General features: G+C 43.8%; 1 protein-coding gene across 3 annotated transcripts in view; it reads left to right on the top strand.

Moving 5' to 3' along the window:
• Positions 1–363: 363 nt before the first annotated feature.
• zbtb7a (zinc finger and BTB domain containing 7a) overlaps positions 364–20,831 on the top strand; it is a 26,103-nt gene continuing 5,635 nt past the window's right edge. Inside the window, exons 1-4 of one of the 3 annotated variants that reach the window (XM_015051667.1) lie at positions 366–516; positions 4,564–4,834; positions 15,418–15,981; positions 17,813–18,690. In XM_015051667.1, the coding sequence (XP_014907153.1) occupies positions 15,496–15,981; positions 17,813–18,690 (1,364 nt within the window). In that variant the 5' untranslated portion in view covers positions 366–516; positions 4,564–4,834; positions 15,418–15,495. Of the gene's footprint in view, positions 517–4,563; positions 4,835–5,985; positions 6,058–15,417; positions 15,982–17,812; positions 18,691–20,831 lie in introns of those variants that run through there. The other 2 variants (XM_015051658.1, XM_015051676.1) reach the window with 2 other exon arrangements.

The raw sequence follows: 20,831 nt of genomic DNA on the forward strand, positions 1-20,831 counted from the left end.
GGTTATAGCCTTACTACTAATGTTTTCAAGGTAATTTGAAAAATTATTTTAGCTGCAGTAGAGATAAATGTTGCCATTTGTGTTATAGTTTATTAGATCATATCTATAGTGTGAAATTAGTTGTATAGTGAGTATGATAGCTAAGACTAATAAATGTAAATTAGGGCTCATTATTAATCCCTAATATTAATTATTTGGTCAATTTATTATTGTTGTTTTGGTGTCTTGTCACAGAGGCTTGCCCGAGTTTTTGTAAATCTGTGCTACGGCCCTGACAACAGGAGCGTCAAGGTGACTTTGAGCGTTTGAGTTTTAAAGACTCGACTGAAAAAAAAAAAAAAAATGTAGTATGTCTGGAAAGCCAGTCGGAATGTGAGCGTACTTAACCTTCGACCTTAGCGCGTAACCACAGCGACAGAATGTTCCCAAGAACTAGCTAACTTTGAAAAAAGCTTTTGGTTAATTTGGGAGACATAACAAGCGTGCAGGGTGAACATGGTGCTGGTTTTTGAAACGGTAAGTGTTCCCTTTTCATTTCCCAGTATTTATTTTTATTTATTTATTTGGTATAAACACAACTGCATTTCCACCTTCGATGAGCTTTTATTTATATGACCGTGCCAGACTTAAATTTTGCGTCTGAAAAGCTTGGACTTGCAAAGAGCGCTATAGTTTTCAGCGAAAACTAATTACGAACAAGACTGGCTACGAACACCGTGTCTCTCTGGTTCGGGTGGTTGTATTTAACAATGATAAACTACATAAAGAAGCTACAGAGAAACCTAGAACCTTACCAAGGAACACTTAACAAAACCTGGAAATTACTGATAACACCGCATTTACTCAAGTGGAACCCAATACAGTTAGCATTAATTGTGGCGTTGTTAATAGCTACGAAAATGAGGCGTTATCTTTCACTTGATTTACCTAGTGTGTTCTCTGATTTGGGCAAACAGATGTCTTCCAGACCCAGTGCTGAAATCCTGAGCTGTAAAAATTAGAGTTGTTAGGGAATAAGTGTTCCCTAAGGGTTCACAATCCCAGTCACACAGTGATCAGGCGTAACATTATGACCACTGTGTCAGCAGAACTGCATAACATTCATTATCTTTCCATTACATCATCTTTGCCTTTAGTAAAAGATGAAAATAAGGCAAAATATATATATTTTTATTCCAGAAATGTGGATCTACTGAAAAGTATGTCAAAGTACTACTATACAGTTTAGTCAATACTTGGTCAAGGCTCAATTGTGTCCAGTGGCATGTAAGTGATCAGCCCTGTGGACTTGCTGAGGTATTTTACAGCCCCAGGTCGCATTATTAGTGTCCTTCAGCTTGTCTGCATTATTAGCTCGGGTGTTCCCTCATCCTCATCTTGACAAACCCCAGTTCGGTCACCTGTAGGTGTTCAGGTCAGGACAATTTCCTGGACAACCAAGCACAGTTCCGGTATGATGGTCAGTAAACCAGTTTTGGTACTTTTGGTAGTGTGAGCAGGCTCTAGGTCCAGCTACGACATTTTTTCAGCATCTTCACGAAGGGAGGGAAGGGTGACATGCTCTAAAATATCCTGGTAGACAGCTGGGCTGATTTTGGGACTTGATAAAACAGACCAACACCAACAGGTGGATCCACACATCATCACTGACTGTGGAAACCTCACTGTAGACCCCAAGCAGTTTGGATCCTGTGCCTCTTCTCTTATCCAGTAAACAAGATAAGAGACCTCTTCAGTCAAGTTATTGAAGAGGTGGAAGCTGGTTCTGATAGACAGGTGTCAGCCCAATTGGCCATCTGTGGGATGAGTTGGGCAAACAGGTCCTAATAAATCCTTTAAAAAGTCTTACCTCGTAACCTAAAGGCCTTTAGGATTTGCTGCCACAGCATCGAGATGCCAGATTTCACAGCCCACCTCCATTTCTCAACGGGTCGGTGCTGTTTTGGCAGCAAGAGGGGAATCAAAATATCCACCAGGGGGGCCATAATGTTACACTTAATCATTGTATTGTTTTACTTAACTTTATTAACTTCTTTGTTGTGAGTTCTTATGGCAATCTGCTTTCTCAGAAATAACAAATGGCGTCATTCACACAGTAATGAGAAAGGCAGATCAGACGTGCGGTGTCTGGGAGTGAAGTGGACCACCCTATGCTGGTCTGAACGCAAAATTGCCGTAAAACTGTCTGCTCCCGCTCCTCCTGCTTCCCCTCCCTTTCCTCTCACTCACACATGCTCAATCATTGCAGGGACAGTGCTCTACAGTGCCCTCTAGACAGGCAACATGTCACTGCAGCTGTGCAAAGGCACCAAATGTAAGAAATGTTGACACCATAAAGCCGCTGGAGTTCCTAGAGTGCAGCATCATATAGTCTGCAAACTACAAACTACCTTGCTAAGTCATTTTATAGCACATGTAGATGTTTGTTTTGATGATTTGTAATGTGCAGAAGTTGGGATTGATGTCGGTTGTACACAAGACAACATTGAAATTACTGAGGGGTTTAGAATGTCCGACAAAAACAAAAATATAGAAACTATGTTTTTAAGTGACGCTGCATCAACATTTGCGTGACATAAATATATCGCTGCCTTTTCAAACACACACAGGACAAACATTTTACATCCGTCATATATATATATATATATGTCCTCGAATCAGAAAATACTCTTGCACAGTTCCTTTTTGCTGCTTGTGAGTGTTGGTTTCTTTTGTTGCTGCTGTTTATAAATCCATGACCTGCCGCATTGAATGAGTTTTGCTCATTAATGTTGGAAAGTGTTTGCTTTATTAGGTTTTTACTTGTGCTGTCCCGACTTGTCAGTGTAATTGATGACATCGACTTTGAGGATCTGTGGACATCGATATGAAGTGGACACATCTTTTTAATGAGTTCATCTTTTAGTATTTAGCTTTGTTTCTCCTGTGTGTAACGAAAGCATGAAAGTATGTCTAGTTTAGTGATGACAATCAGAGGTTTGAATGTGCTGTCGGATTTCATTGGCAACATTTAGCATTGGCATCTAGGGATGATGATGAGGCAGGTGAGGAGACAACGCAGATGAGCCACTGTGATTATTTAACTAAACACTAAATGATCCATATGACGTTAGATTCTTAAATAAGTCTTTATCGAAAAAATTTTACACAAGAATCAGTCCAAACAAACAGTATTATCAACATTAACCCTGTGTTTGTGTTAATGTGCAGACATTATGCACATTAACATAATGTCTGTTTTAGTCACAGGTAACTGAATAGATGACGTGGATTTTTAAACGACTAAAATTTAAGCCAGACAAGCTCAGACATGATAAATACAATTAATAAGTGCAGTAATTTATGAGTGAGATGAAACTATTATAGTTTCTATTAGAATTAAAGAATAAGGTGTATTAAAATGTGAAAAAAAAATCAAAAAGTCTTTTTGTTTATTTCCAGCTCCGTTTCATTGTATATTATACTAATACAAAAGTGCCTCGTTTGATTTAATTTTGACGTGCTGCACTTAAGATTTATGATTTTTTTACTTTAATTACTGGAAAACATGTATTAACATTTTACTTTGCAGTATGCAATAAATATTTTGTGGTGAAAGGAAATTAACTGTTCAGATGAGTCAATGAAATAATAAAAAAAATGAATGGCATTATTAAACAATAGTTGTTAGAGGCAACCTAACGACAACAAAAAGTCACAAAAGTAACCAAAGAAACCGATCTCTACCTAAGTGAAGAAAACTCATATGATAACTTATTACTGATCTAAGCACTTGCTATAATTTAAACTGACCTTTCCCTGTAATGCCAGGTATGCATAATTGTGCTCAGGTGAGTTGTAAAATGGTATTTATAGCAAATCTAATAAGTTTGTTCAGGACGATATTAGCCTAATTACATATTTTTTCATATGTAATCTAGTTAAACCGTAATTACTTTTGTAATCAGATTACATTGAACAGATTATATATAATCAGTTACCTCCCAGCAGTGGCTCTGATGCAACTCAACATCTTCCTCTCCAACCCACTGCATGGCACAATGGCTGGCTCGCGCCCATCGAGTGGGTGTACTGGTGGGCATTTTGGAAGTGGCGCAATGTGAAGTGCGTGCACACATGGGAATTCAGATCTCACCGCAGTGAGTGGGGAAGATTTCAGCTTAGGAGCAGTCCTCACCTGCTGGAGCTTTACAGGTAACGTGAACAGAGGGTGTGTATCGAGGGGGCTGCTGGCAGCCCCTGCCGTGTGTGCTGGAATGTGCCAAGACTTGCTTTTTGGGGTGGGACAGCATGACCTCAGGCAATAGGATGGGTGGGTGCGACTTGCATAGAAAAGGAAAGGAGTAGTGAGGGATGAGGCGGGTGAGAACAGACAAGAGTTAACAACTCAGCTTTAAGCCCGGAGACAACCCACAAACGCCGGTTTGTAGCCAATGACAGCCAGAAAGAACGCAGTGGGCAGGCAGGGGTTAATAATTTGCGTTGTCTCCGGTTCAGTTTATGATTTGACAACTGTTTGCTTTTCAGTACTAAGAGATTTCCACCTTACTTTCATCTTGACAGGAGGAGGAGGGGGCTGAGGACGCCGAGGGATGCTGTGTCTTTAAGAGAGAGAGTGTGTGTGTGAGTGTGTGTGAGAGAAAGAGAGAGAAAAGGGAGGGACCTCTTTGCCCTCCAGAAACCAGGAAGGGAATTGAGTTGATCTGCCGCTGCTTGGTTAGCGCATACGGGGGCTTTAAGCTGCGCTACAGTGAGAGGGAGATAGAGAGCTCCGGAGAGGAGGAGAGGAGAGGGCCGAGCTAACCCACAACAAGCACCACCACGGCCATCACAGGTGAGCTGAAGGCGACCTGTCATCCCTTCCTCTGCCTGCCCTGGGCCTGTCGAACTCAGGGGGGTTGGTAGCAGGGAGAGGAGAGAGGAAGGACTGAGGGAGGGGGGCCAGAAAGGAGAGCAGGGTGGGGGGGTTGGCCGGAGAGAAGAGGTGGGTCGCAGCAGCGGTCCCTAGTCAAGGTTCCTCTTTTTTTTTTTTTTTTTTTAATTTCTCTTCAATATGTCCTATATAGAGCTACATGCCTCTGGGGGAATCTTGTGATAAAGTTTATAGGATGTGATCAAAACATTAACTTTTCAGGCAGGTGGAAGCACTTAGAGGAGGAGGAGGTAGCGGAGGAGGAGGGGGAGGAGGAGGAGGAGGGAGGTGACTGAGCCGAGAGAAGGAGGAAGCAAAAAAATAATAATAATAATGATACTGGAAAGGCTACAAGCAGTGGCAGCAACTTTTCGGGACATTACAGGGCGAGACACTCATTGCAGGGTGTGCTGTGTGTGCAGAGCATGACTGGGTGGCATTAGGTTGTTTAGAGGAGGGGTAAGTCAATTTAGGTCAGGAGTTTCAAGTGTGTCTGAACCGTCCCAAGAGCGCAGAGCTGATGAAAGAGCGCACGGCCGATGTTTCAGTGCTGCCCCTGACAGTCTGGGCTGAAATCTGTTTTGTTCTTTTTTTCCTCCCACAGCGCCCTATCCTTGTTTGATGGCTGCTCTGTACTTTAATACCTGGCAGGCTGCTAGCAGCATACTGTAGTGTATAATTCAGCCCTGGGTTGCTTACGTTAGAGAAGGCTTGGAGATAGTGGGGGTGGTGAGGGCAGAGAAGGAAGCTGGGACTCGTAGTCCGCAGCGGGGGCTGTGGAAACCAGGTGACATTGGGTTTCGGCCTCTATATCCCAGAGTGCCTTGCCCTCGGCCATGAAGGAAAGGGAACAGCCGTCAGCCTATCCCTGCGAGGAGGTGTGGCGAGTTAGCCGCTGCAAAGCCAATGAGGCGAGGGGATGCAGGAGCGGAGTTGTGGACTGAAAATAGAGGGTGGTGGTGGATGGGATGGGGGCGGGTAGGTGTCTGTGTGGGATCAGGCAAGGGCTTGCCTGTATGACTAGGGCCACTCACAAGTTTCCTGCCTGGTAATGCTCTAGCCCTGCCCAGAGACACAGGCAGCAGAACTGGCCGGCAAAGCAGGGGAAGGCAGAGAGGTCCCGAGAAACATTTTCTGCCTATTCGGTAAGCACTGCGAAGACATCCACACACATGGTGTCTTTGGGCTGGGATTTAGAGGAGAAGGAAAGCAAGCAAGGGAAAGTAAATACCAGAGTGTCTTGATAGAGTTCAGAGTTCTTGACCCACTTGAAGACAGAGAAGGGGTTGGCAAACGGGTCAGGTGCCACATGACTATCTGCTGAAGTTTGCTTTATTGCCTTCGGATGTTTTATCCTTACATGTGTTGCTTTGAATCTGTCAAGTTGTGGTTAATTAGGTAGAGTAGCTGCTAATATTAGCAGAGTGAGAAGATGAAGATATTTGCACATCCTGTACCGCTGCTGCTTCTTCTTCTTCTTCTTTGGGGGCTTTCAGAGTAATTCTACAGAAACCGCCCCGTCAGATACTTTGCTGAGCTGTGGCCGACAGCTTCTGTGGCACAGGTGTTGAGTAATAGTTTTAGAAACTTAACTAAGTGACATCTCGTCTTAATGAGGTGGAGAATAGGTGACACAGTTCGTGACAGCTGAATCCCCTCTCCCTGACGCGGCAGGCTGCCGTGGCTGAGTCTGTGCAATATTAAAACAAAACGTAAGCTCCGGCAACTTTGTGTAACCGTCCCCAAAGAGCTTAAGCGTTCGTAGATTGATTTCAGTCGTTCACAGCTACTCAATCTTATGACGTCCCTTCTCTCTTTACCGCTCAACTCCCCCATCCTCACCAGCATCTTGTTAAGACCAGATTGTAATCTGTCCTGCCGCCATGTAAGTCTTTCTTTTTTAAACCAGTGGTTTAAAAACTTCACAGCAGCCCCGACTGTCTTCCTCGATAACCAGATGCTTTTTTTTTTTTTCTTTTCGGCTTTGCATACTTGTTAAACCCGTTTTTACAAATGTACGGGCATGGAGAGGGTAAATGACGAGCACAGTACGCCCATTTTATGGGAAAGTCTTTCATAATGCTGCTGTAAATTAAGCTGATTGCTTCTTCTTGTTCAGCTTAAGGTAAAATAAAAAAATGTAAAAAACTTGATTAGTTATTGTAAACGCTGTCTTCCGTATGTTCTCTGCCCTATGGATGAAGAGCATGGTTATTTCTAGTGAATTCCAGCAAGAGGTTAAACTAGGACGCCATATGTGTTTGTATGTGTGAGCGCGCGTGCACGTGTGTGTGTGCATGCGCGTCTGTGTTACCAACAATAGACTCCAGAGGAATTGCAGGGGACTTCAGTGACTGTGGGCAGGTCCAAGACACCACCCATCAATTTGGCGGTGAGGCTGAATACAGTTTGATATTCCTGTATGTTTGTGCCTGCACCACGATGGCCCAAAACTAGCAGGTTCAGGCAGACCGAGAGGACAGGTTGTGTGATGTCTCCGTGGCAGTTTGAGGCTTTATTTCAGAGTAAAAAGTTGGCAGTATACAGTGGGATACATGTAGCTGTCATATTGTTTGTGTAAAGGTTTATCTATGTGTCAAAATGGCTCATACAGGAGATAGAGTTTTATAAGGAGTGTTTCCCGTGCCGCTTCTTCTTTTTTTTTCTCTCTTTTTTAAACATAAATGCATTTACAAAGGCTTACACATTTACAGTTGGAGTTGTTTCATTTGCCTCTTCCTTAGTGAATGCAGCTTCACTTCCCCCCCCTCCATGATGTTTGGTTCCCCTGGTCAGCTGCTTAATATACCACAGCTTCCAGCCTGGCTAGACAGACAGACCCCTCTCTGTTGTTTTTCTGTTGTTATGCTGAAGACCAGGGGCAGTAAAGGGGCTTCTTCTGTTCTCTTCTGGGACATTTATTGTGCAGAGTTTAACACACAACCTGATCAAATTAAGAGCAAGAGAGTGTGGCTCGGGATGTTTTTCAAGAAGAAGGGGAAGGCTTCACTTAAATTATCGCAGTGTTCGAGTTGAGCCTTCGTATTGATGAATTATAAAATACATCGAGTCGGAGGAGATGGACCTGTTTACAAAACTGACAGGAAAACCCCAAACGTTTATTGATAATGGATAACGGGCCAAGCGACCAGAGGGCTGTGTGACCGGTCCAACACCGTCTGCTTGCCGATGTAGTTACTTGGTTTACAGTGAAACAAGAGAAAGACGATGTGTTGGTTGCATTAAAGTATGGCGAGACGCAGGGAGGCGGGTGGGTCCGCACAGCTTTGCCTCCTCAGCAGTGGAAAGGGGAAGTGGGTGATGTGGTGGATACTATGCAGTGCACAGTCTGAGACAGAGATGGAGCAATGATGAGATGAGAGCAACAGATGAGAGGAGAAGAAGGAGGCGGGGCCAGGGTGGTTGTGGGGGGGTGGGGGCGAGGGGGGTCAGACAGTACGGACAGGGAGACAGAGCAAGAGGAGAGCTGGTCATCTGATAACAGAGCGGGTTCTGTTACACGCCTGCCACAGACTCACAGGAAGTCCTCTTTCCCTGTCAGGCTGAGCATGCGCAGCGCGGTGCAGCCACTGTTGGCTGCTTGACCAGTTAACCTGCTGGACATGAGCTTTCTGTGACACCACCAAGTTGTCAACTCGTTAACTTATTAAACAAGATGGTAAGAAAATGGGGAAAAACTGCAATATCTGATGACTTGTGTAATTGTAATGCAATTGTAATTGCATATTATGCATAATAGGTGCGAATACCATTTCATGACGTCTTAGCGTGTAAAGCTGTATGGAAAGCATGACATACTCCTTAATGATAGTAATAATTCTGAGTTTCTCAGATGAGGTAGCTTTCAAGGTTTATGGATGGATGTAGTTTACAACTCATTTTGCATCTTCATTTGATATAAATCCAGTTTAGTTGTTGATTAGGTGGAATCTGAGTACTGGCCAAGAGGGGCCAAGACCAAAGCGGACTTTGCGTTCCTACAACAACTTCAGTCTCAAAAAGCCCGAGTGGTTTGTTTAAATGCAGTTTTACGAACCTTTAAGATGTTGTAACGTTTGTGTTGAGTGGTTTTATACACAGAAGCTGATGATTATTTACACGGTGAATGGAGGTCGGAGGCAGAACACCACCCATAATCTTCCTGTGTAAAACATTTACTGAGCACGTTAGATGTAAAGTGTTTCCAGTCAGAGTAATTGTCTGATATAAAAGTGGTGTAAAATGCAAAAATGTTGTAACAGTTTTAACCCAATGCCTTTCCGTTGATTTGCACACTGCTTTACTTGTGTGCTCAACGTTTCACAAGAAACATCATCAGTGCTGCTGCACCACCACCTCCAGCTTCCATGTCCTCCTTAAATAATCATGTGCTTCTTTGTGAAAAAACTGTTGAATTCAAACAAGTTGCTTTGGTTCCTCTTGGGCTACAATAATTATTTATACTAAATAAAGAGGCCATTTAAATTATTTCCTACTGGTGAGATTTTAACAGCCTATTATGCCTCACCAGACCCTTGTATGAAAAAAACAAAAGTATATGTTAAAGTACCTTAAACTGAATTACTACGCCTTTGACTTTAAATGCAAAGGAAAATTGAGAGAGAGAGAAAAAAAACAGTCTTTTAGTTTTCTATGTTAAAATGTTTGTTGCTATAATAAGAGGGTTTGAAAGTCATTTTCAACTACCCTGCGTGACACCTGTGCAGTTGCCCAACCGCCCCCACTCCCCTGTCCTCGGGGTGGTTACCTTTTCTTTTACTGTAGCAGGTTATACCAGGTCCAACAGTAATTCATCCCGAGTTTATCATTGACATCTGAGCCAGATTCCTGGGCCTCCATTTGCTCTCAAGTTATGAGAGAGCTTGTGAGTTTAACGCCCTGTCTCGCCCACCAGCTTCGTGTTTTGGCAGCGCTTCCTGGTTAGCTTGTAGTGAAAGCTGCCAGGCCTCGACCAGCCCATGCAACTTTAGGTTTTATCAGTCACTAGCCTACTTCCTGCTTTGCTCCCAGCACGGCCAGTGAGGTTTCCTTCCACTTTGGCCAACAATGAGTCACTGAGCAGTGGCAGTTACTCAAAATCCACTTTCCCTAACCCCCCGAAGCCCTATCGTGTTCGCTTGTCCACTTGGTTCAGAGTGGAGCCTTCTAGATCTGAGTGAGAAGATCCTGTTGTGCAAATGTGCAGAACTTGTGAATTATTTTCATTATCTGAAACTCAATGCATGTCAAGGTTTGAAAGGATTACGCTATGAAATCTGCAATTTTTTAAATCATAAATTTCTTACATTTTAATCAGATGCAAATGTGCCAGAGTGGTGAGTTTTCTCAGACAGCGTGAAGCACAGAGCATTACAACTCCTGTGTCTCCCCTCCCCCACATGTTGCTGCAGCTTGTCGAAAGAAAGTTATTAATGTAAATTTATCCTGTTGCTTACAATACAGACATATTCGGCAGCTCACAAATATTCCTGGTTTCGGACTGTCATAGTGGTGAAACTAAATGCTGAGAATCACACTCTTTACGTTTGAAAACTATAGTTGGCAAGCTTTCAGAAACATGTATTGTAAGTGACCCAAATAACTCACAAGCTTGACTTGTTAAACTTTGAGTATTTCTCTTTTAAGAGCAGAGCAACAAAGAGGTAGAATATGTTTGTCCAAAGGGTAAAACTTTTGCAAATCAGTCACAGTTTAGTCTAAATTGTTGCCTAAGTTTATGTATCAAAATGAAATGAACAAGAAATAAGTATTATAGATTACATCATGATGAGGGAAACACTTCAACATGTTATTTTAGTGTCGGTAGCAACAGTTTTGGCTTTTCTGTTTTAAATGAGGTCAGTCATATCCTGCTATTCATTTTTGTTATGAATTTGTAATAGCTCTATTAGTGCTGCGTTTTTACCCAATCGTTTCATGCCATGAGAATATCCTACCGGAATGTGCCTATTTCACTAGTTCTCTTGTATGTTTCTGTATTTTTGAAGCGTACAAATTTGTATTAGCCAACAGCCAAATTTTCAAACTCTCAAATTTAAGGAAATAGAAAGTTTAAAGGAGAGACAGGAGAGAGATCATTTGCATTTCAGACCAAGCGGTGTTTTTATGGGGGCTACCGTTTTGGTTGTTGTGCATTTTTAAAATGACTGTAGTCTATGTCTTCCCTTATCTGAGAAACATCTGGGGTTGCGCACGGTTAACAGTTTGTTTGCTAGTATCTAGGAATGACTGGTATGTGTCTGCCAAAGTCAGAGAAACTTTCAGGGTGGAAATTTTTGAGACGCTCCACAACACGATCCATGTCAGCCTAAATAAGAACCATTCCTGCTGACTCCCGTCACACCTCGATATCAGGCAGGCGTCTGCCTAAGAAAGTGACAAGCAAATTGATTCCCAACTGTCTCCGTGCAGATGTTGACACACGCCGTGTTCGGTCAACTGCAGAAAGAAACTCGCCCCCCCCCAGCAAAAACAGAAACTCCTCTTACAAAGCACCGTTGTACAGATACATGGGAGGGGGCGAAGTGATGTTGCGGATGAGTTGAATGAGGTGAGGGTGGAAATGGGATGGGTCGGCTCTGCGCGTTGAGACGGTGGTTTGACTTGCAAAGCAGGCCTGGGCGCTCGTGGCCCGAGCGCCAAAGAAAGGGGCCCTTCCCTGAGGGTGGAACACGGCGTACACGGACAGCTGCGGTGCCGCTTTGTGCTAGATTGCCGGCCTTGTCACCCACAGGCATGAATTAGTGATAAGGAATGTTTCAAGCCATGAGGAGGTGTCAGGATCAGGTTTGTGGCTCCATGTTTCCTCTTTCTCTGTGTTCTGTGCAGGTTTATTCAGGGACAGGTTGCTCCTGCATGCAGAGCAGTCCCTCTGCGCTTCGTTGGCACTGAATCGAGTTTTGTGTTGGTGCGCATGTTTGTGCAAGTGTGTGTGTTTTATCTCCTCCTCGAGCTCAACGTCTTTACCTCACAAAGCCATGACCCAGGGTCAACTGTGGATGTATGGGGGATACAGTAGCCTCATTCGCAGGCTTGCAGCAAAGCCCCGGTTCAGTGCAGGTGCTTTAGAGAAAAGCAGGTTGACTCGGCTGTGGACGAGGCTGGCAGAGATCCGTTTCCACCTGCAAAGGACACGACCGGTAGCCATGTGGATGCCCTTTCTCTCGCTTTTCCTTCCCTTCTCACTCTGCTCTCTTTGCCTCCCGTGTCATTTCTCTTTGTCTCTCTCTCCCTTAACATATTCAGATGACGGATGGGGTAATAAAATTTGCTTTTGCCATGGCTGACAGATTGTTTTCAGTGGAGCTCTGTTAAAGTCTCTGGCAGTGTTCTCAGACCCTATGTGGTCAGACGCCCACAAAAAAAAACAGGATTTAAGAGATCCATAGAGAAAGCGTGCTGCCAGTAGGCCAGGGCCATTATGACATTCTCATGGTACGACAACCTTGATTTAAAACGCCCCGGTTTTACTGTATCAAGGAGTTAACGCAGAACCTTTAAATAAAAATGTTCTGAAAACCAAAAGGCTGTTATATAAATAATAGTTTATATAACAGGTATAACAATTTAATGTCTGATACTTTGATTTTTCTACTTTTTAAATAAATATGCGTTTTCTGAAGAAAATGAACCCTTTTTAGTTTTTTGCTTTGGGGTGGTTGGTGTGGATATAAAATGTTATAATATTTCAAGGTGTTTCTTAAGTAGCGTATTGTATTCTTTTTAGCTTTAAATCTATATAACTCCATTCACTCATAGCCCAACAAAAGTGAAACTGCTAATACTAACCATTGTCAAATACATTGAGTAGTGCAGATAAACTGTATATACTGTAACTATTGCATTCAGCCATATTTTAACGAGGAACGTGTGTTTAATGACGCTCTCCTGAAACCAGTAGTAGAAAAGAAACTTGTACGGGAATGGTAGCAATCACAATCATGACAATTAACACCATTAATTAGAGTTAATTATTGACACAGCACTACAACTACAACTACATCTGTTTCTTGATTTTTCTTCATATCATATTGATAAACATTTTGATAATTTCCCATTCCTTGTTCTGATCTTTGGTTTCTGGAGTAACACTGGAATATCAAATTGTTTCTAGGGCCACTTATAGCTAAACTCCGTACAACCAGAGAAAACTCCACCTACTCCGACTATCTTTGGCATGTCATTAAAAGGGCTTTAAACCGTAGGAACTATATGACATAATAGTTCAGTGGTTTGGAAACCAAATGTTGGTTTACCTGGATGCTGGAATTCAACCCATTCCTTGGAGCCAGTTGGCGTCTTACTGGGTAATCACGCTTCACAAACCAGTGCAAACATCTATGTCTTTACCATTTTTACTTGCAGCTTTTTATCTAAATGTACATTATAACATTTGGCTGAATCGACCACTCTTTGACCCATTTAGTCATTGATGAGAGGGTGAAAGAAACCTCTTAATCTCTTACGGGTTCCTCGGCGCAGAGGGACAGATAAATCTATCCATGACCTATCTGCGCATCACAGGTGTGGACACAGATTGGTATTTCTTAAGAAAGGATAAAACAAAAGCATAAGCAGAGGAGAGGACAGAGCCAAAGAAAGAAGGTGAACTCTATTAAAAGAGGAGGGGCAGCCAGGTTAGGCAGGTTTGGGAGTGGGGTGTAGCAAACAAACATACCAGCAGGATTGATCGGAAGGAATCTTGTAATTTGAAGCTTGTAGAGAGCAACGCATTTAATGCAACCACCGCCCAGCCTTGCCCCCCTACTGGGTCTGCCTGGCAGATGGTGAAGAGGAGGTGAAGGGGGTTGGTGGGAGGGGAGGTGGATGTCCTGTGTGTGCTTGTATAATGTGTGTGATTTCCGTGTGTTATTGATGTTACGGTATTCACTCGTGTGACTGAGAAATCGAGGATGCCCCGCTCTGCCGAAACCCCTCCACCACCCACCCCGCCCCTCCGCCTAAGCTTCAGTCGATCATTTTAATTCCCACCCCACACACGCACACAAACACACGTGAGCGAGGGGACAGGCCTTTTCCGAAACTTGGCACGCAGCGCAGGGTGGGGTAACTAGCTCAGACCGGATTGACAACCTCCCTTTTTAATGCCGTTCCTTTGCAACTCGTCGTACGTTCTCTTCCTCCTCCTGTGGAGGTTTTTTTTTTTTTCCACCGGGTCTGTCCTCGCAGCCTTCTCCACATCCCTCCACTCTCCTCTCCCTTCTTGTTCCTCCGCTTCCCTTGCTTTCCTTCCTCGCTCTCGACTGTCACAGAGTGAGCATAGGCTGCACAGCCCAGCTCCCAGCATGCACTCTGATCCCCTCAGCCCTCTGCTTATCTGTCCTCCACGACCTCTTGCTTGATTTCTTGCACGGGTGCATGCATACACCCGTGCATGTATTCATATATACAAGGAAACAGGCACCCCGGCCACCTGCACGCGTGAAATACATAAATATCTTTTTTGATTCTCCCACTCATTGTATTTATGCAGAGAAAACTGCTGACCAACACGATTCAGCTCTTATTCACTACAGGAACCTAATGTCTTGCACATAGCTGTTTGTTTTGCCATCAGTCTGTAACTGCACCTGTTTTTTAGTTATTTTTTAATTTTTTAAATTTTTCATACCAGTCTCAAAATACATTGTGAGGAACAAGACACCGTCTCAAAGCTGCATTGGACCAAATGTGAAAATTTCACACTGAAGTCCAAATTTGAATCAGATGGAGACGAGAGTTTAACTTCAGCTGACTTCAAGAGTTAGATTTGGGACTTAGCAGGTTAAAAATGCCCCAAACAAACAAAAAGCATCTTTGGTCTAAAAAAACATTAACAGCATTAACTTTGCTGCATTTTTTTCTGAGTTAAATAAATCAAATCTTGTAAAGTTTATGCTGAAATCAAACCAACGGCCTGCAGGACTTTTATCCTGTTTTGGTTGTTGTTGCCACAGGCAGCCTGATTGCTACATCTCTAATTAATAAATTTGCTTATTTTTTTTTTTTATTTCAGTTACACCATATTGAAGGTCCTAAGAGAATAATAAGCAAAAAAACATATAAAAAGAACAGATTTTTTGACTGAAAGGATAAACATGTAGGTTCAACCACCGGCCCGCACAAAACTTATCTTTTTAAATTTGCTTTTGTGAAACAAATCTTTACTTTGAAAAGGTGCTATCTAAATAAAGTTACTTATTTACTTCCAAACCACTTCAGTCTAAGTTTTCTCACGGTCGGTGTATGTTTGTAAGATTTTACCTGTATGTTCAATTACATAGAGATGAGAGAGGAGAATCCCAATTAGTGTGCGATCAGATCGATTTGATTCACTTTCCCTGTTCTTAAATTTTGTAGCATGTTAAAAATGTGTTGCTGCGGCTTATGTTGCAGATTTCTGTCTCAGTCAATCAATACATATTCCTCTCACTTTTCTGTCCACGAAAGAAACTAATCAAGTGATCTGTGTCTTCTGCTTTCAGATAGGCAGACAGACAGACGGCAGGACGGATACACGGGTGGGGGCTGTGCTCGGCGGCTCGGCGGCAGGCTGGTGGAAGATGTCGTCAGGGGCCGGTGGGAGAGGAGGAAGGCGGCTCCGGGGTATAACAAGCACTGCGGGCGGGGGGAGACGAGGAGGAGCGGGGGAGGCGGAGGAGGGTCCCGTGGGGATCCCTTTCCCCGAACACAGCGCGGACGTCCTGGGCGGCCTGAACAAGCAGCGGCTCAGCGGGCTCCTTTGCGACGTGCTCTTAGTCACCCAGGACCGGGAGTTTCCGGCCCACCGCTCCGTCCTCGCGTCCTGCAGCTCTTACTTCCACAAGCTCTTCACTTCAGGGGCCGCCGCCGACCAGCAGAACATCTACAACATCGACTTTGTGGCAGCAGAGGCTCTGGGAGCTTTGCTGGACTTTGCCTACACGGCGACGTTGACGGTCAGTCACAGCAGCGTGGCTGACATCCTTGCTGCTGCTCGCCTCCTGGAAATCTCTCCCGTCCAGGACGTCTGTACTCACCTGCTGGACACCAAAGTGCTCTCCCCGCCGGTGAGGCATCGCCATAACACAGAAACAAAAGCTTGTGTATTCACTGTCAGAATCCTGAGGTTGAGACAACAAAACATTAAAAAGCTGATGTTTCAGTGCCTTCAAAAACTAGTCAACTTTTTCCTCATTTCTGCAATTTTATGTGATTGATTAAGACAAAGGCGAGCATAACTGTGACAGAGCATCTGTAAACAGGAATTTGCAATCCTTGGTGTAGAATCAAACACATTTTATGAAAGTTCTTGGTCATAGCATGATAGAATGTAAAAGTAAAGATGCGTGAATAGTGTCGGAAGCCACTGCGCGTTTATTTTCTCTAGTTCATTCATATCCGAAATGGTGCATACAGTCATCATGCCATCCACCTCAATAAACAGCATAACTAGACTTACATCATGGCCTGTATCAGTGCCTCTCACTATGCCTAACACACTCCCACAGCTTGTTGGAGTTAGTTTAACACTTACTCATGCTGAGCCAACAGTATTTGTGGAAGAACAGCGTGCTCCTTCACAGACTACAGACACAGCACCTCGCAGCCGGGCAACATCTTCAGCTGCAGCAGTGATGTGCTCTGTCGTAATGTGTAATACCATAATAATAAGTTCAGATTTTTATTGTGGGCCGTAACATCATACAGGACATGCTGAAGTCGGTTGTTGGTCAGATATTTGCTTTATAAAGTCTCACTATATGCAGATTTCAGACATTTCAGATTGTTCTTGGAGATTTGTAGTTTTCAGCCGTCAAAGTATTTCTTTCTAGCTTCTTGCTGTGAGCGATCACCAATAATTTAGAAAAGGAGCAAAGGTGATGTCGAGCAGTGTGGGAAAGATTGGTTCCTGTCAAACTAGGTTTTGCTTCTTTAAAATAAAGACAAAAATAAATGAGGAGGTTGATGTCTCACCCGTAGTTTAGCTTTTTTTTTTTTATCAGCAATTAGTGAGGTTTAAGAGGTTAACAATAGCAAGTGTAAACAGCAGACTGTTTGTATATTACTTAGAGAGTCCAGATCATTATTTTAACTTCTGGATTTGCAAATGACTACCAACATTTGCAAACCAGGCATCTTCCATAATGAACAGGGTTTCAGTGTAAATACAGATAAAACGGAGCGATGTTGAGCTGATACTTTCATTTTTCCTACTTTCTGTGGAAGTTAGCTCTTAATAAATTATGTAGTGAACAAAACGTCTCCCTGAGGCTGGGGGAAATTGGTGTTTGATGGCTTGATTTGGGAACAAAACCAGAACTCCAAAAGGTCTGATTCAAAATTTTCAAAGGAACAAAATGAACCTCCAGCAACCAAAGCACCTGCTCTCTGATTTTCCAGTCAGTCAACATTCCTCAGTTGAAAGTTGAAGTTCTTTTAAAGAACTTCCTTCGAACACCTGACTGATAAGAAAAAGAGCCAACTTTGAGTCCTCTTCTCTCAGTGACAACTTTCACACTAAAGAGTTTTTAGCATTACCTGGTAGTCCCTTGGTATGGTGCATTCACTTTTTAGAAAAGGATGAGATTTTTGAGTATCTGAGCAGTATGTCTCTCATTTCTCTCATTGTAGCTTTTAGCATCACAGTTGTTCCCTCACTGGCTTTGTTTTTCTGTCTATTATTTCTTGCATTTCATAAAAAGCTGAAATATTCTGCAAGATGTAAAAGTTTTCATTTTGGCCTGTCTACCTTAAACAACCCTACTAAGCCAAGTTGCTATAATTTTTAGGAGACAAAAGTGTCTTCTGAGCTCTCCAGCTGTGTTTACAGTTAGCTCTCACCGGTGCTCTTGCGAATTTTCCCTTCACTGGCTTTCGTTTCCTTCCCTGTTTCCACAGGCGGGCAGTGAGCGAAGAGATGAAGACGAAGAGGGGAAATGCAGAGGAGTCAAGGAGCAGGGGAACCGAATTCGGGCCAGAGAGTACCTGGAGTACTTCCAGAGAGGGGCGCACTGGAGCAGCAGCTGCAGCACGCCAGAGCTCAGGGAACTGCCCACACACCTGCACTTTAACCATGGTAACGGGAGCATCCCCAGCAACGGGGCTCCTGCGGGCCCCGGTGAGTACTACTCCCCACTGGCCCTAGCCTTGTCACAGCCCCAAGCGCAAGAACCAGAGGAGGAGGACGAGGATGAAGAGGAAGATGAAGACAGGGAGGCAGTTCAGGGTAACGGAGTGAACCCGGGGTCGTCCTACTACCCTCCCTCGCAGAACGGCCACTTCTACCTCCCCCCTGAGTCTCGGCAGGAGGCGGAGGTGGAGGACAGCTGCCGGGAGGCGATGGCGAGGGATAGGGGCTCGGCCAGCGCCCTCCTGCAACAAATGATGGACTCCATCGAGAGGCAGAAGAAGCGTGCGGACGGGGAGGAGCAGGGAGATGGGGACGATCCTGACATGGAATTTTACTTGAATTATTTCAGCAGCACGCAGCACGAAGACGCAGCTTCCGCATCGCTCGTGCACGGCGTGCCGCCGTCGCTGTGGATGTCACGAGGCAGCGCGGGCCAACACACGACAGGAGGAGAGAGGGCGATGGAGGAGAGAGGGAACGGCACCGGAGGAGGTGGAGGAGAAAGAAAGATGCGCTCTAAGGCCTTCCAGAAGTGCCCCATATGCTCGAAGGTCATTCAAGGTGCAGGCAAGCTACCCCGCCATATCAGAACGCACACGGGAGAGAAACCCTATGAATGCGCCATCTGCAAAGTGCGCTTTACCAGGTAAGCCCATTTAATGAAGGGACTACCTCATGTCACATGTGCTAATAGTCTTGGACAAACGGCCCAGCAGAGGGAAACACCACAAAGCCAAGAGCTGGAGAATTAGCGCTTAACCACCTTAGCTTTGCATTAGGCAGTGCAGTCTGTGTCCAAATGTTTACCGTGATCGTGGATTGGCAGGATACTAAACAGATTTCCTCCCAACGTTCCCATGCTGTGAGGGAGGGGAGTGTTATAAAGGTCCGTTTTATGGTGGCAGCCTTCATGGCAAAGTCCTGGAATTTTAGCATAGGGGTCCTATAAAAGAAGGCTGTGCCATCAACGTGTTATCTTGTGAAAAGGGGCCATAAAGGACTGTATTCTGATACAGGGGCGAGGGGTTGCAGGCACCGGATAGTGCTCTGGCTCCAGTACAGTAATGTGAACTTTTGATCTGCTGTTATGCTTCTTATTGCCCGTAGCAGAGTATTTACACAATCCCCTCCCCTCGCTCTCTCACTCCTTCACCTCTCAAATAAAACCTGCTACGTGTCCCTTAGAAAACAGATAGACGTGGCTTATCTACAGGAGGGGACATCTGTGCGAAGGGTTTTCACGTCAGGAAGGCTTGCCTTTTCCATGAAATGATTACTTTAATGAATCAATTAGCTGGCCTTTGGTGGAAATAGACGCTGCTGTCTGAAAATATCCAGAACCCCTCTGAGCACGAGGAAGACCATTCTTAATTTATCCTCCAGCTAAATTTGACCACCAGTGGAAAGGGGGCGGCATTGTAATCTTAATCCTGTTTGATCAGGGTTAAGGGTTTGCCTCGCTCTGTAATAAATCACTCCTATCCTTTAAATAATTTACCTCTGTCAGTGGCTACTTTGCTCCAATGCTGTGCTCTGATATGTGTGTCTTTTCCTCGTCACCCTCGTTTGTTAAAGTTTTGATGTTGGGCTCACAGATCTGCAAAGGTTGCAGTGGGCTTACTCGTTTGGTTGTATGACAGCTGATGTACTAACTTAAATGATATTTGCACTGTGTATGTAGGTGTGCACATTTGGAGCTTATGCTAGCAGCTCTTATTTGACTAGGAGCACTAAGTGTAGGAAGGTTAGACGATTTAAGTGCTTGGGAGCTAGAGGAAGACAGCAACGGCTAAAGGGGGGAACGAAGGACAAGAGTCAGATGAAGGCCAAGGCAGCCTGATAAGTCAAAGGAGCAGCAAAGTAAAACATGTTTCGAAATGTTATTAGATTACTTTGAATCTGCAGAAGTCAAGATGCACTGATCAAAATACTGTGGCTGATTTTAAATCTGAGGTTTGACAAGCCAAAAACATTTTGGTTTCTCTTTTTATTATAAAAAGACATCACACTTTACACCTGTTGACATTACATGTTTACATGAGAAGAAATGGGCAACTTTATGTGCGAGGCAGCAGTTTCTGTAAAACAAGGTTTTGCTAACATTTTAAGACAAAACCATTAATAATGGGGCTGACGTTCAAAACTATATTTAACATCTTCCATTAGCGATTAGCGCAGTTAGCTTTACTAACTATAAACAACTTTCTGCATGTGTGTGAACCGTATAGAAAATTTTAATCACATTGAATCTGAAATTTGTGAAAGGCTGCTAACATTTGCAAATCCAGCATGTTCCCCGACTGGTGGGTTTCAAACACAAAAGCATAAAACAGAGCAGCTTTGTTTCTATTTAGCCTTCCTGTTATCCGCTAAATGTTTCACTCTCTTGCAGCCTGAAGGAAATACAGATATGTCTGGCTTAGAGTTGCACAATATGCCACTTAGAAATAGTTATTGTAATATCATAATCACAAAGGACTGGTTGGATACAGTCTTTGGTAGGATTGTTCTTCACGTGCCATGCATGGATACACTTCATGCCTGAAATAGATTTAGCCTGTTGGATAAACTTTTAGTGCTCTTGATGGCCACGCTTGTTTGTTTTAGGTGGCTGAAATCCTGAAGCTGACAGAGTGATGGAAGAACAGGGTCAGGAGAATGTGGTTCATTTATATCGTCATTGCAATATTAAGTAATTTTTGTTAGCATCGTGTAGCTCAGAGAAAATGCAGTTTACATTTTAAAGCTTTTAAAGTCAGGAAAGCAGTAGAGAAAGACAGAAGGAAG

Source organism: Poecilia latipinna, unplaced genomic scaffold, assembly GCF_001443285.1.
Source record: "Poecilia latipinna isolate Pla-1442-1.1 unplaced genomic scaffold, P_latipinna-1.0 Scaffold52, whole genome shotgun sequence".
Lineage (NCBI taxonomy): Eukaryota > Metazoa > Chordata > Actinopteri > Cyprinodontiformes > Poeciliidae > Poecilia > Poecilia latipinna.